The following is a 13,184-nucleotide window of genomic DNA, read 5'->3' as shown; positions in this document are numbered from 1 at the left end:
TTTTGGTTCTTATAATTTGAATTGATCATTAAGTAGATCAAAATTGTTAAGGTTAAAGTAAAGTATTAGAAGGTAAAATGTGATCAAATTGATATAAATGGAAAATTTTAGCGTATATTGTTGTATTTTGTTCAAATAAAATCTTGTGAATGGATAAAAGAGTAAAAATATAATTTTCACTAATAAGCTTTTATTTACATCTTACTTTTATTTCATTACACTAGCTTCTGACTTTACTCTCTACACTTTTTAATATTTCAAATCTATCCCTATTTGTAATCTCCCACCTTCTCTCTACCCTCAATAGCTTCCTATGTTTTCCAAATGTAGGGTTTTGGGGTGGTTTATAAGATTTCAAAGGTTTCAGAGTTGGCAACTAGAATTGCAAAAGATGATTGATAATTTAAATTTTCATAGATGACATGAGAGGAAGGGATTAAGAGAGGTTATGGGGGGTAATTATGGTGTCAAGGAAAGGGATGCGTAGCAATGAATGAGGGTGGCAAGATGGAGTGATGGATTGGAGTTGCAGAGATGGCTTCGAGTAAGTGGCAGTGGAAACGGCAAACGAGTAAAAAAAAATTATTTTGATTTTAAAATTTATAGGACTTTTATCCTTAATAGTAAATTGATTTAAAGATAAAATCGCAATAATTTCTTTTAAATAACAAATATAACGGGATAAATACGGTATGTAAATGGAGGCTTCCTTCTTGCAACTTAGGCCTTGTTAGCTTTTTGGGTAATTTAGTAACTTTTGGACTAAAATGGAGGGTTTCCAAACGAGGCCTTAATGTAGTTTCGCAAGTGTAAACTTGAAGATCAAAGGAGGGATACACGCATTTATTAAATATTTTGGAAAGATAATGTTTTGTTTCAGTTTTTAAAAATAGTTTTTTGAATTTTCAATTTGTATTTTCATATTTGTAATATTTTTTTCTAATTAATTTTTTAAAAAATTTAGATTTACTTAATCTTAATATACTTAAAAAGTAAAAAATTTATTGAATACAACAAAATACGAAAATGTATTGAATTTATATATATATATATATATTTGTCTATTTGGTGAATTTTTAATTTTTTGTTTACAAATATTATACTTTTTAAATGTATTTTTAAAAAATAAAAAAATTACTTAAAATATTAAAAAAAATACTAAAAATAAAAATTATAATCAATTTTTTAGAACCAAACATGGTAATATAATTATTTCATGAGTAGTAATACATGTATTTTTTTCTATTATCTACCAAGAGTATTATTAGATTCTCATTTTAAAATCAAAATATCATAACAATAATTTTTATTTTTAAAATTTCATTGTCACATCATTTTAATTTAATTTTTTTATTTCATAAACTTTGTGCTTGTTTTTATTTATTGATTTATTAATTTTCTTGTTTTGTCGGCGACAAAATGTCATTTGCAATCTGTTTGACAAAAACCACCGGGGGTGGTGGCCTAGTGGAGAAAGCAGCTCGTCTCCAAAGGCTTGACCCAGAGTCGAATCCTAGGGGAGTGTGGAAATGTTCTCTTTGAGACCCCCCCCTCTGTACTCTGGTTCAAACCCTCGGCGGTATGTGGCGTATAGTTGAGCTCCCCTGATACTCCGGTGGTGGGTCCCTCACATGGTGGGGGTTAATTCCTGACTGGCAACCGGTTACCCCGGGGGAGTGTAGAAGTGTTCTCTTTGAGACCCCCCTCTGTACTCCGGTTCGAACCCTCCCTCGACGGTCTGTAGCGTATAGTTGAGCTCCCCTGGTGCTCTGGTGGTGGGTCCCTCACATGGTGGGGGTTAATTTCTGACTGGCAACCGATTATCCCAGGATCAGGGGCCACGGGACCGTGATGACACCTCAAAACCTTTTTCTTCCGATAAAAAAAAAAATAATAAAATAAAATAAAATCTGTTCGACAAAGAAAAGCGTGGCAAATCACTAAAAGCCGAAATCAGAGAATGTAATCGGAGGGGGCATTTCCCAAACTAAGCCTCTTTTGCATCCTATTTCCCAAGCTAGGCCTAGTTTGGACAGATTTCCTAAACTAAGCTAAAGCGCTAGTACAAATCGCGCTTTCACTGTTTGGAGTCCAAAATTTGATGAATAGTAAAAGTGCTATTCGAAATTGCGATTTTAATTAAGAAAACGCTATTTAAAATTGCGCTTTTAACAAAAAAAAAAATTTCTAAAAAAACGTGGTTACAAATTTTTTTTTTTCCAAAAAACGCAATTCAAATCGCGCTTCTACTATTCAAATGCAAAATCGCGTTTCCAAATGGCGTTTTCAAATCACACCAAACCAACGCACACATTCTGACACACACACCCCCCACAGCACTCACGCACACTCTGACACACACCCCCCATCACACAATATAATTGAAAAATATAATTTTTATATATAATAATAATTAAATATATATAATAATTTATAATAGTAAATAATAATCAACTATATAATTTTTGTAAATATAAATTATTTTTATATAATTTTTATCTTTTGAGTGGTTAGAAATAATTTTTTACAAATTAAATTGAAATAACCCAACGTCTGTATAATAGCAAATTTTTAATATGAACCATACGTATGTAATTTTTATAATAAAAAATAATTTGTAATTTATAATAGTAAATTTTTACCTTTACATACATATGGTTTAAGAGTAAAAATTTTTAGGTTATCGATAGTTTGATTTATCATTTAAGTCATTTATCAAAATTTTTACCCTTAAATCATACATATCTAAGTCATTTATCAAAAGATTTTTAGGTTATGTATGGTTTGATTTTTAGAATTTTTTTTAAAAAATTAAAAATTAATTTGGTTAAGAAATAAAAAATAAAAAATAATTATCATTTAAGGGTAAAAAATAATTATCATTTTAATTTTTGGACAGATTATATACATACGGTTATTTCAATTTAATTTGTAAAAAATTATTTCTAACCACTCAAAAGATAAAAATTATATAAAAATAATTTATATTTACAAAAATTATATAGTTGATTATTATTTACTATTATAAATTATTATTATATATATTTAATTATTATTATATATAAAAATTATATTTTTCAATTATATTGTGTGATGGCGTATGTGTGTCAAAGTGTGCGTGAGTGCTGTGGGGGGGGTGTGTCAGAGTGTGTGGGTTGGTTTGGTGTGATTTGAAAACGCCATTTAGAAACGCGATTTTGCATTTGAACAGTAGAAGCGCGATTTGTAATCACGTTTTTTAAAAAAAAAAAAATTTGTAACCACGTTTTTTTTTTAAAAAAAATTTATGTTAAAGCGTGATTTCAAATAGCGTTTTCTTAATTAAAATCGTGATTTCGAATAACTTTTTCACTCTTCATCAAATTTTAGACTCTAAACAGTAAAAGTGCGATTTGTAATAATACTTTAACTTAATTTAAAAAATTTGTCCAAATTAGGCATAATTTGAAAAATAAGATGCAAAAAGACTTAGTTTGGGAAAAACCCCTAATCGGAGAGCAACCAACTTTTAAAACCGAAAAACGAGACTCCAAATCCGAAATTTCAGATCGCTGTTCGTCACTCTCTCTCTCTCTCTCTCTCTCTCTCTCTCTCTATCTCCTAGGGCACCCAATTCACACACATTGGCTCCTTTCCTCTGAGATTCTTCGTTCGTCACTGAAATCACACACTACATTTCTCTGCTTCGCAATTTCTCATGCTCGCTAATGGATTTCAACACATAATTTTTTGAAATTTTTCCTTCGATTTCCCTCGTAATTCCCTATCTCTTTCCTTGTATTTATCTGTATATAATAATGTAATTTCCTATACTAATCTATGTGGTTCTTTAATTTTCAGGGTTTTGAGAGACAGACAATGGCAATCAAGAGGGGATTATCAGGTGCGGGCATTCACAGGAACAGAGGCGGTGGATCTCGCTTCCCAATTGCCATTCTCGTCTTCTTTTCGCTGCTTGCGCCCTTGATTTTCTTTGTCGGACGAGGACTCTATACTTCGACTTCAATTGGTCGGTATACTATGTACCATATTCTCTTTCATTTCCTCAGATCTCACCCTGGGAATATTGTAATTTCGTTTAATCCCATTATTGGGACACCCAATTCTGTTAATTTGGTTGATTGAGTTTAGAGCATGAGCTTTTTATTTTTTTATTTTTTATGGTGAGTTGGTTTAACGCGTTTTTTTCTTTGCAGAATTTCTTAAGAATCAATCATGGGTTTGACAAAATTTTCTACCTTTTTAATAAGAGAATGAATTATTCTACTTACATCACTATTTAACCTCTTTATACCCTTCATCTCATTACACCACTAAAAATAATAAAATGTAATTCTCATTACACCCCCAATATATTACCAAAATTAATCCTAAATTAACTATTTCATCTCTTTACACCACTAATTTTGGTAACACGGTACTAAACAATTTATATTATTCCGGTGTTATATTGCCGGAAAAGATAGATTTCTCCAACATTTTGTTGCTATACATTTCCAGAGATACTTTCTTCCAAATAATGATTTTTTAATTTATGATGGGCCTGTTCGGTAATACAACACTAATTAATTTGAATTGCTCCAGTGTCATGTTACCGGACAATATTATTTTTCCCAGCGTTATGTTGCCGTCCAATTAGATGATAATAAAAAGTTAATTTGGGTCACTTGTGAAGTGCATGTTCAATGATTCATTATTATACAAATAGGATTACTCTAGTGTCATGTTGCCAAATTACAATAGAGTTGTCTAGGCCCCGTCGCTGTACATTAAAAGATTTACTTTTTTCTTGAAGCATCCATAAAAAAATTCATAAATCAAATAAGCATTCATAAAATCATACATAAAAAGCATCCATAAAATTATTCATAAAAACATCAAGTGTACGAATATCCATAAAGTATCCATAAAATCTATCATTGTTTGCATCCATTAATCAAACATGTTATCACAATTCGTCTTGGTAATTTGTATGTAATTTTTTTCCCTTTAATAGAAATAGACATCCACACTTTTTAGGACCTGTCAACCTCAATCATTCCCCCTTGATCTTCCTGTTGTCTCTATTGTAACCACTTCTTTTACAAGCAAGTGTAGGTCTTGGTTTTTTGCCATTGTCTCCTGCATCTGATATCTTTATAACAATGACAAATCCAGCCTTCTTTCCAACGTTAGAAGCCCATTTAATTAATATTTCACGACTACTAAAAATCTAAAGATAATAAATACATTTATACGTCAAATTATTAATAAAACTCAATACAAATTAAAAATAAGAAAAAATCGTATTCATAAAAAAAACTTAACAAACTTCATCTGTAATGAATTCATGACTAAAGTCTACTAATATTGCAGTATTTGCGTTGTTGCAATGAGTATAAGTATAATCTTTTCAGGCAAAAAAATAAAAAAATGAAACTGAAAATACATGGTAATGAGAAGCCAAACAAATTAAAAAAAAAAAATACTTTGGGGTTACTAGAAATATATCTTTTATTCGGTAGTTGGTTACCAGACTTATATATTTTGTTCAGAAATGTGATGTCGGACTATTTATTTTGTTTGATTTTGAACCACCGAACGAAAGTCGAACACCAGTCCAGAAAAACAAAACAAAATACTATGATTCTCACTTTTTGAAAAGAAATGTGTAAGAGAAAAGAAAAATCAAGAAAGAAAAAAGAGTAGGGATTGAAGATCAAGGGGTGTAAGAAGATAACAAAATATATTTAATTTTTGTGTTTTGTCTTTAAAGGTAATTTCACACCTGGAAAAAATTGGGAAGGAAAAAAAAAACTCATATAGAGAGTGCAAAGAGGTAAAGTAATGGTGTAAGTAGAATCACCCTAAGAGAATTTGGGTTTGAATAGTTGTCACCTTTTTTTTACCCTTTTCAAGCTACAGCCTAAGCCCTGCAAGTCATGCATCTAATTTGCCTTTGTGATGTTCCTTCTGCGACGAAAATTTTATTTTGATAAGTAATTTGGCTATGAAATTAAATCTGGTTCCATTCTGGCAACCTAAATTAAGTTGTCAAATTACAAATTTTGTGCCGTAGTATAGAGTGTCTTATAATTGAGGCATGCATGGAAAATTTTGCTATTTGATTTTGAGCTAAGAAATGGGATAGAATTGACAACTTAAGAGCTTCTAACATGAAGTCTGTGTGAGGCTTAGTAGAAGGGGAAATGTTGTGGTAGTTGTTTGCTACATTGGACGTATGCTAAAATTTAATTTTAAAAAATCCTTAGGTCTATAACTAATTTTTTTTAGTAGTGTTTTAGTTTTAATAAGGATTTATTTATTTATTATTTATTAATTTTTAAATTTGATTATTATCTATTTTATTGAATATTTCATGATGGAAATTTTTTAATACAATTTTCATTGGTCTTAGAGTCTTGTTTTGGAAGTTCTTTTACGTGTTTAACATCATGCTTATATCCTAAACAACAAATGGGTATTTGGTTATGTGTTTTTCCTTTTAGAGTGGGGAAATAAGCAAATATAAAGGTTCAAATTAGGATTTTGAAGGATTGACAAATATTGAGTTGACGAGATGCTTGAGTTTTGCTCTACGTTTGTGTAGGGCATGCTGGTGTGGGTGTTGTGGGTTTGAATCTTATTGTATAGTCTCCGTTCTTTTTTTTTTTTTTTTTGGTTCTTTTTTTTTTTTGTGTGATAAAGAGGCTTGGAACATTTGACTCATATTTGTTAGAATTCTTCTTGTCTTTCTCATTTTCCTTGCTCTTTATCTGTCCCATTTTCTCTTTCTATTTTATTGATTTAAAGAACCCTAGTAACGTGGTTTGTGTGAAAAGATGCACAAAATTAAAAATTAAAAAATTTGGTGAAAGTTAATGTTTGAATCTGTGCGGGTCTTCTGTTTTTGGCCATTGTGCTTGATGGTTAGGGTAGTGGGAGGAGAACGGTGTTGAAGATTTGGAATGGATAAAGAAAGCTTGTGGAGAAGGCATCAACATAAAAATGTTGATTGTGGAAAGGATTGCTTCTCTTGAAGATTATAGACTCAATGTTTTGAAAGCAACCATTTCTGGTTTGAGGTTTTGGGGGAATTTGCTTTGTTGTTCAGAAGGGTTGGACTCGGTTGAGGATCTCTTTTGGCATGATGTTGGCATAAGGACTTTCTTTTGAAGCTTGAGTTTCTCCGACTTCTTAGAATTACTAGCAATGATGGTTCTATCAATAAAGGTTTCTCAAGGCTACGCCTAAACCACTCAACAAACATTGGTTCTTATGACTTTTGGATAAGTTATGAGCCCAATTTTGAGATCTCCTAGTGATTTATTTCCAACTATTCCTCATTTCTATGACGCGTAAAGTCACATTTTGTATCCATTTCTTCATCTTATCTACTCAATGGCCTTTAGGTTCCATAATTTCTCTTCATAGTTTTAACTAAGAGGTTGATTCCTATATATTTTTGTTAAACAAAAACTGTGCTGTCAATTACAATATTTGCCATATGTGGTCTTATTACATCCTCAAGTTCGTTTAATCAATTCAGATTATATCAATTTCTATGGATGCAAAATTGGGCTTTGGTGGGTTTTAATCAAATTACTTACAGTGCACGAGATACCACATTAGGAGTGTTTGATCTTCAACATTTCTCCACATGTCAAAATTGCAATTTGGATCATATGACCCTAAATTGCCAAAATGATCCAAATCATTTTAGAATCGGTGTTATAGCAGGTTCGAAGGTAAGATCGTGTGGGATCATTGTAGGATTGTAGGTAGGATTTTGATTTTTCACCTTATTGTTAATATGTATCGTTCTTATTTGTAATTTTACATTATTTTTAATAGAAAGTAGAATCTTATGATCCATGATCCAATCCATGAGACCCCCTTTTTGATTCTACGTAGGATCCTGATTTTAACAACCACGCTCTATAGGAATCGAGTCTTAATAGTTTCTGCATGCACGTTATAGGAAGAACGGACCTAGGAGCTACCTTACTTCGATGTTCGCCATGTCACCTCGTCCTCGCATTCTGCTGAGTTATAGATGTTATACAAACTGCCATAAAACTCCCTACCTCACCAATCTCACAAGTATGTACTGGTCTCCAAAGTATTATCCCAAACCATTTTCAATTGATTCTATGCAACGTATTTTTAGGTCACATCTTTGGTTCTGATTCTCTCTGGCTTTGTTCTTGACGGAATGCAAGTTTTACTTTATATGGTGGGATCTATTTGGTCAATTGATCAATAATATTTGGTCCTTTACAGATTTGGGGTCTTTTGCAATTGTTACACGCTTTAACGTGAACTTGGTGTATATAGCCATAAGACGGCTTAACAAATTCCTTGTTCATCAGATTTTTTTTTTTTTTTTTTTTTAAATAAATGAAATCATATACTTATGTTTTAGGATGCTGATGATTGAACTTGTGCTATGGTCTTCTGTGAATTTCAATTTAACTATCAGTTAATCAAAGTCTGCAAAATCCATTCAAGTACCATTTTTTTTTTTTGTTGTCTCACTTCAATTTGTTTTCTCTCTTTGTTATTGAATATCAGTTAGTGTCAAACTAATTTTTTCTTCTTCTGCAGATCAAAGTGGTTCTTTAGCTGGTTCTAGTAAAGAGGTACCCATTTTGGTGCTTATATACTTTGGATTGCAATTCCAGGCTGTTTTGTTATTCACAGTGTGGGAAACATTGAATTTACAGGATGTAGATTGGAGAGAAAAGCTGGCTTTGCAACATGTTAAATCTCTGTTCTCAAAAGAGGCAAGTTTGATTTGATGATGTAGTTAGAGGTTTATCTTGTTATTGTGCTCCAACTTTCTCATTTTGGTTAATTAGTGGTAGTTTTTCATTTTTACATTTTCCCCATTACCTGGCACACTAATTATGCACATGTTTTAGGTGTTTGATGTCATTACAGCCAACACAAATGATTTGGGACCTCTGAGTCTTGATTTTTTCAGAAAAAACAATTTGTCTGCTTCTTGGAAAGTTGTTGGGCTAGAAACTTCGGCTGAGAATAATGCCACTTCTGTTGAGGTCAGGATACTATCAGGCTTTAGTTTGATTTTGGTGCTCCTGTTTTTTCCTCACATTTTATGATGCAAAAAACTGTCTAACATACAGCTTTTGACACTGTTTTATTTTGATTGTGCTTAAAGCCGAACCAAATAGCTGCAAACATCAAACAAGAAAACCCTACAGGAAAACGTGATGATTCTTCTGGTGGTAATATCTTTCACCTGGCCTTTAATCTTTGAACTGCTTAGCTTACATATTTATATGAATTAAATATATAAACCTTCTATTCTTGCAGATGATCACTCTCAATTTGTTGATACACCTGCAAAACTAGCACGAAGGGTAAATATCATTAATCCATACATTGTGTGTTTTCAATGGTTTTAGTTCTTTGCATAATTGAAAAACGTCTTCAACCTTCTGCTTATTATCTGCATATCTGTCTGTGCCTTTCTTTTAGCTGCATTACCTTTTTTGAGTTTGTATTTTTATCTGTTTGATCTTTTCTGCAGCAATTGAGAGAGAAAAGATGGGAAAAACGTGCAGCTGACTTAGTAAAACAAGATGATGAAGTAAATGTAAAACTTGAAAATGCAGCCATTGAACGTTCCAAATCAGTTGACTCAGCAGTTCTGGGAAAATACAGTATATGGAGGAAAGAAAATGAGAATGAGAATACTGATTCAACAGTACGCTTGATGCGAGATCAAATTATTATGGCAAGGGTATATGTCAGCATTGCAAATATGAAGAAGAGCCCTGGTTTGGCCCAAGAACTACAGAGTCGGATCAAAGACAGTCAGCGTGCTTTAGGGGAAGCAACTGCAGACACTGATCTACCTCGCAGGTAGTGCAAGTATATTATCATTGTGCATGTATTGTCTTTTCATTTCATCATATTCTACATATTTATCGTTCTGGTACTTTTCATTTTATTTTAACTAAGAAATATGTTATACAGTGCACCTGAGAAAATCAAATCTATGGGCCAAGTGCTCTCAAAAGCTAGAGAGCAACTGTATGATTGCAAACTGGTCACGGGAAAGCTGAGAGCAATGCTTCAATCGGCCGATGAGCAAGTTAGGAGCTTGAAAAAGCAGAGCACATTCCTGAGCCAGCTAGCGGCAAAGACTATTCCTAATGGAATACACTGCTTATCCATGCGCTTAACCATAGATTACTATCTCCTTCCACCAGAGAAAAGAAAGTTCCCTAGAAGTGAGAATTTGGAAAATCCAAAACTTTACCATTATGCTCTCTTCTCTGACAATGTTTTGGCTGCATCAGTTGTAGTCAACTCAACCATCATGAATGCTAAGGTAGTAGACTCTGTACCAATGTGTCATGTGGCTTTCATTGTTTGGTTATAAATAGCAGCGGTGACATCTCTTGAAAGAATAGGTTACATGTTAAATTATTTTGTATTAAGGAATTTGCTCTTTCAGCAGCATGACCTGTTAGCCTTGACATATTCCGGCATAGGTGGCTTGAAATATAGAGCTCTTTTTGATAATTTGATCTTGCACACAAATGAATGTTTCAATAGAGTTATCAAAAAATGCAATACCCAAGCGATTTAAGGTTTTGGAACACACATTCTGAATCATTGTACATTTTTACTCCTAACTCCACTATCCCCAGATTTTTAGTGATCCAAAGCATTCCCAAAACTGCACTCCAAAGGTTTTCTTAGAAGGAATAAAAAAATCAAGTATAATGAACTCAAATCTAGGAAGAATGGAATATTGGCAGGACAAAATTTATAAGAATGAATCATAATACTCATAATAATAGAGATTTTCTTTTACATGATTAATTTGTTAAAAAAGAACTATATTTTATTAGTTGTCTAATTGTTAAAAGAAAATTGCTATAGAATAATTTTTTTTAATGTTTTTTAAGAGCTTGCTCTAGAAGTACCTTAAATTCTAATAATGTAGTCCATACAAGTCTATACTTATCGTGCCTAAAATAAGTGGAATATCACGTTCCTATTCCCATTGCCGTTCCACTTATCCAAACGATCCATAATAACATATCAATGGAATGTAGTAGTGAAGGTCAGATGATTTGCACGGTTGACGCTTTCAAAGATAATGTTGGTGAAGGTTTTTAAAATCATTTTGTTCAAAATTGCTTCTGATCATTTATATGTTTGCCATTGACATTCTTCAAGTGGGTGTCCTTTTTGGTTGATCTTTCACCATTTAATATGATCCCTGTATCTTGATACAGTGACTGAGAAATCAGTTTTGGATCTAGGGCTCACGCAGGTTTACTTATTATATTTCTTTGCTATAGCCTAAATATGCCACTTGGCTGTGTTGCAGGAGCCACAGAAACATGTATTTCATCTTGTTACTGATAAGCTGAACTTTGGAGCTATGAATATGTGGTTTCTATTGAACCCTCCCAGAAAAGCCACCATTCATGTTGAAAATGTTGATGAATTTAAGTGGCTCAACTCATCCTACTGCCCAGTTCTGAGGCAGTTAGAGTCTGCTGCCATGAAGGAGTACTATTTCAAGGCAGATCATCCCACTGCTGGCTCTTCTAATCTCAAGTACAGGAACCCAAAATATCTTTCAATGCTCAACCACCTTAGGTTTTATCTCCCTCAGGTTTATCCCAAGTTGGATAAGATTCTGTTTCTTGATGATGATATTGTTGTCCAAAAGGACTTGACAGGATTGTGGTCAGTGAATCTCCATGGAAAAGTGAACGGTGCAGTGGAAACATGTGGTGAGAGCTTTCACCGTTTCGACAAGTATCTGAACTTTTCAAATCCTCATATTGCAAGAAACTTTGATCCCAATGCATGTGGTTGGGCATATGGGATGAACATTTTTGATCTCGAGGAGTGGAAAAAGAAAGATATCACTGGCATATATCATAAGTGGCAGAATATGGTTAGTAGCTCAAAAAACTTTGCATTTATTTTGAGGCTCTGATTTTCTTGTTTGATATAAAAATGGGATGACACTGGCAAGTTTACTTTATTGGAAATCAGTCGCGTTATGTTGTTAAAGGAAATAGTGGGCATTTTATATTAATTTATTTCTTTAAATTTTTACCTCTATGTACTGTTGTTTTTCATGTGGTGATTTGGTGTCCTTTAAACTAAACTTCTTATTGCCACCCTTCAAGTTTCAATTCAAAATGCTTCATTTTTCAACATTTCTGAATTCCTTTATTTATTTACTTTTTTGTTCCTGCTCTGGTGGTTGTTTTAGAATGAAGATAGGGTACTTTGGAAGCTTGGAACTTTGCCTCCGGGACTGATGACATTTTATCGGCTGACACACCCACTGGACAAGTCGTGGCATGTGCTTGGTCTCGGCTATAATCCAAGTGTTGATCGGTCAGAAATTGAGAATGCAGCTGTTATACACTACAACGGAAACATGAAACCATGGCTAGAATTGGCAATGACAAAATACCGGTCATACTGGACCAGGTATATCAAGTTTGATCATCCCTATGTACGCAGGTGCAACCTAAGTGAGTGAAGGGGACGGTGGATTACTAAGGTACATCCAAATGCTCTGTCTCTCACCTTTCCAACTGAATAGTGACTTCAGTTCAATTTAGTTTAGGACAAGGGAGGGGTTTTACCCGTTCTGTGCTGTTTTTCCCTTATATCCTTAATTGTTTATTCTTCTGTGTAATTCAAATTTGTTCATTTTTGTCAACCCCCTCCCTCTGAAATCAACTTGTTGACCTGTAACAGCTCCCTACTGAATTTGACTCTAGTAAACCTCGTATTTGAGAAGTCGAATGCGTATTTGTGTATTCTTTGAATGACGCCCTATGCATTTTGTACAAGTTCAATTTGAAACAGGCCTGGAGATCTTACCAAGTCAGTCATTGGATTAGCCTTTTGATAATGTTTGGTTGTTCAGATATCACTACTAGCTGATTGTATGACATTACTACTTCAGCACAAACTTTTAGCCTGAGTATATCCTAGCAATTGGCATATGCCATTGTTATCTATTTGTTGGCAATTCTTTTATCTGAGATAAGCTGTTTCGACTGAGTTTGTACTACATTTAATTGAATTGACTTGTGCCTGTTTGGTGAAGCTTATTGAGGATGCCTATAGATTTATATATATATTCAAATTTGTGCTAGAATGTTTGTTACAACTTTTGTTTATAG

At 33.0% G+C, this 13,184-nt stretch overlaps 1 protein-coding gene across 2 annotated transcripts; it reads left to right on the top strand.

Moving 5' to 3' along the window:
- The first annotated feature begins 3,470 nt into the window (after positions 1 to 3,470).
- On the top strand, positions 3,471 to 12,886 carry LOC114321050 (polygalacturonate 4-alpha-galacturonosyltransferase). Of its 2 annotated transcripts, none has more exons than XM_028268180.2 (11): positions 3,471 to 3,755; positions 3,841 to 4,009; positions 8,587 to 8,621; positions 8,706 to 8,765; positions 8,904 to 9,041; positions 9,164 to 9,230; positions 9,319 to 9,365; positions 9,536 to 9,870; positions 9,985 to 10,342; positions 11,354 to 11,932; positions 12,257 to 12,886. In XM_028268180.2, the coding sequence occupies exons 2-11, from the start codon at positions 3,859 to 3,861 to the stop codon at positions 12,530 to 12,532; spliced, it is 2,046 nt and encodes a 681-aa protein (XP_028123981.2). In that variant the 5' UTR covers positions 3,471 to 3,755; positions 3,841 to 3,858; the 3' UTR covers positions 12,533 to 12,886. The 2 variants fall into 2 exon arrangements, with proteins under 2 accessions (XP_028123981.2, XP_028123983.2); XM_028268182.2 differs by having other exon boundaries at positions 3,490 to 3,755; positions 3,856 to 4,009.
- Positions 12,887 to 13,184: the final 298 nt, after the last annotated feature.

Source organism: Camellia sinensis, chromosome 5 (assembly GCF_055761805.1).
Source record: "Camellia sinensis isolate YWXY chromosome 5, ASM5576180v1, whole genome shotgun sequence".
In the NCBI taxonomy this organism is placed as follows: Eukaryota; Viridiplantae; Streptophyta; class Magnoliopsida; order Ericales; family Theaceae; genus Camellia; species Camellia sinensis.
Note: the sequence above shows the minus strand (reverse complement) of the source record. Positions and strands in the feature narration are given on the sequence as shown.

Bases quoted from the DNA above. Each gene is read 5' to 3' on its own strand.
- LOC114321050 (XM_028268180.2), top strand. From the start codon at position 3,859: ATGGCAATCAAGAGGGGATTATCAGGTGCGGGCATTCACAGGAACAGA. The intron at 9,231-9,318 runs GTAATATCTTTC...CTATTCTTGCAG, and splicing joins ACGTGATGATTCTTCTGGTG to ATGATCACTCTCAATTTGTT. The intron at 9,871-9,984 runs GTAGTGCAAGTA...TATGTTATACAG, and splicing joins GACACTGATCTACCTCGCAG to TGCACCTGAGAAAATCAAAT.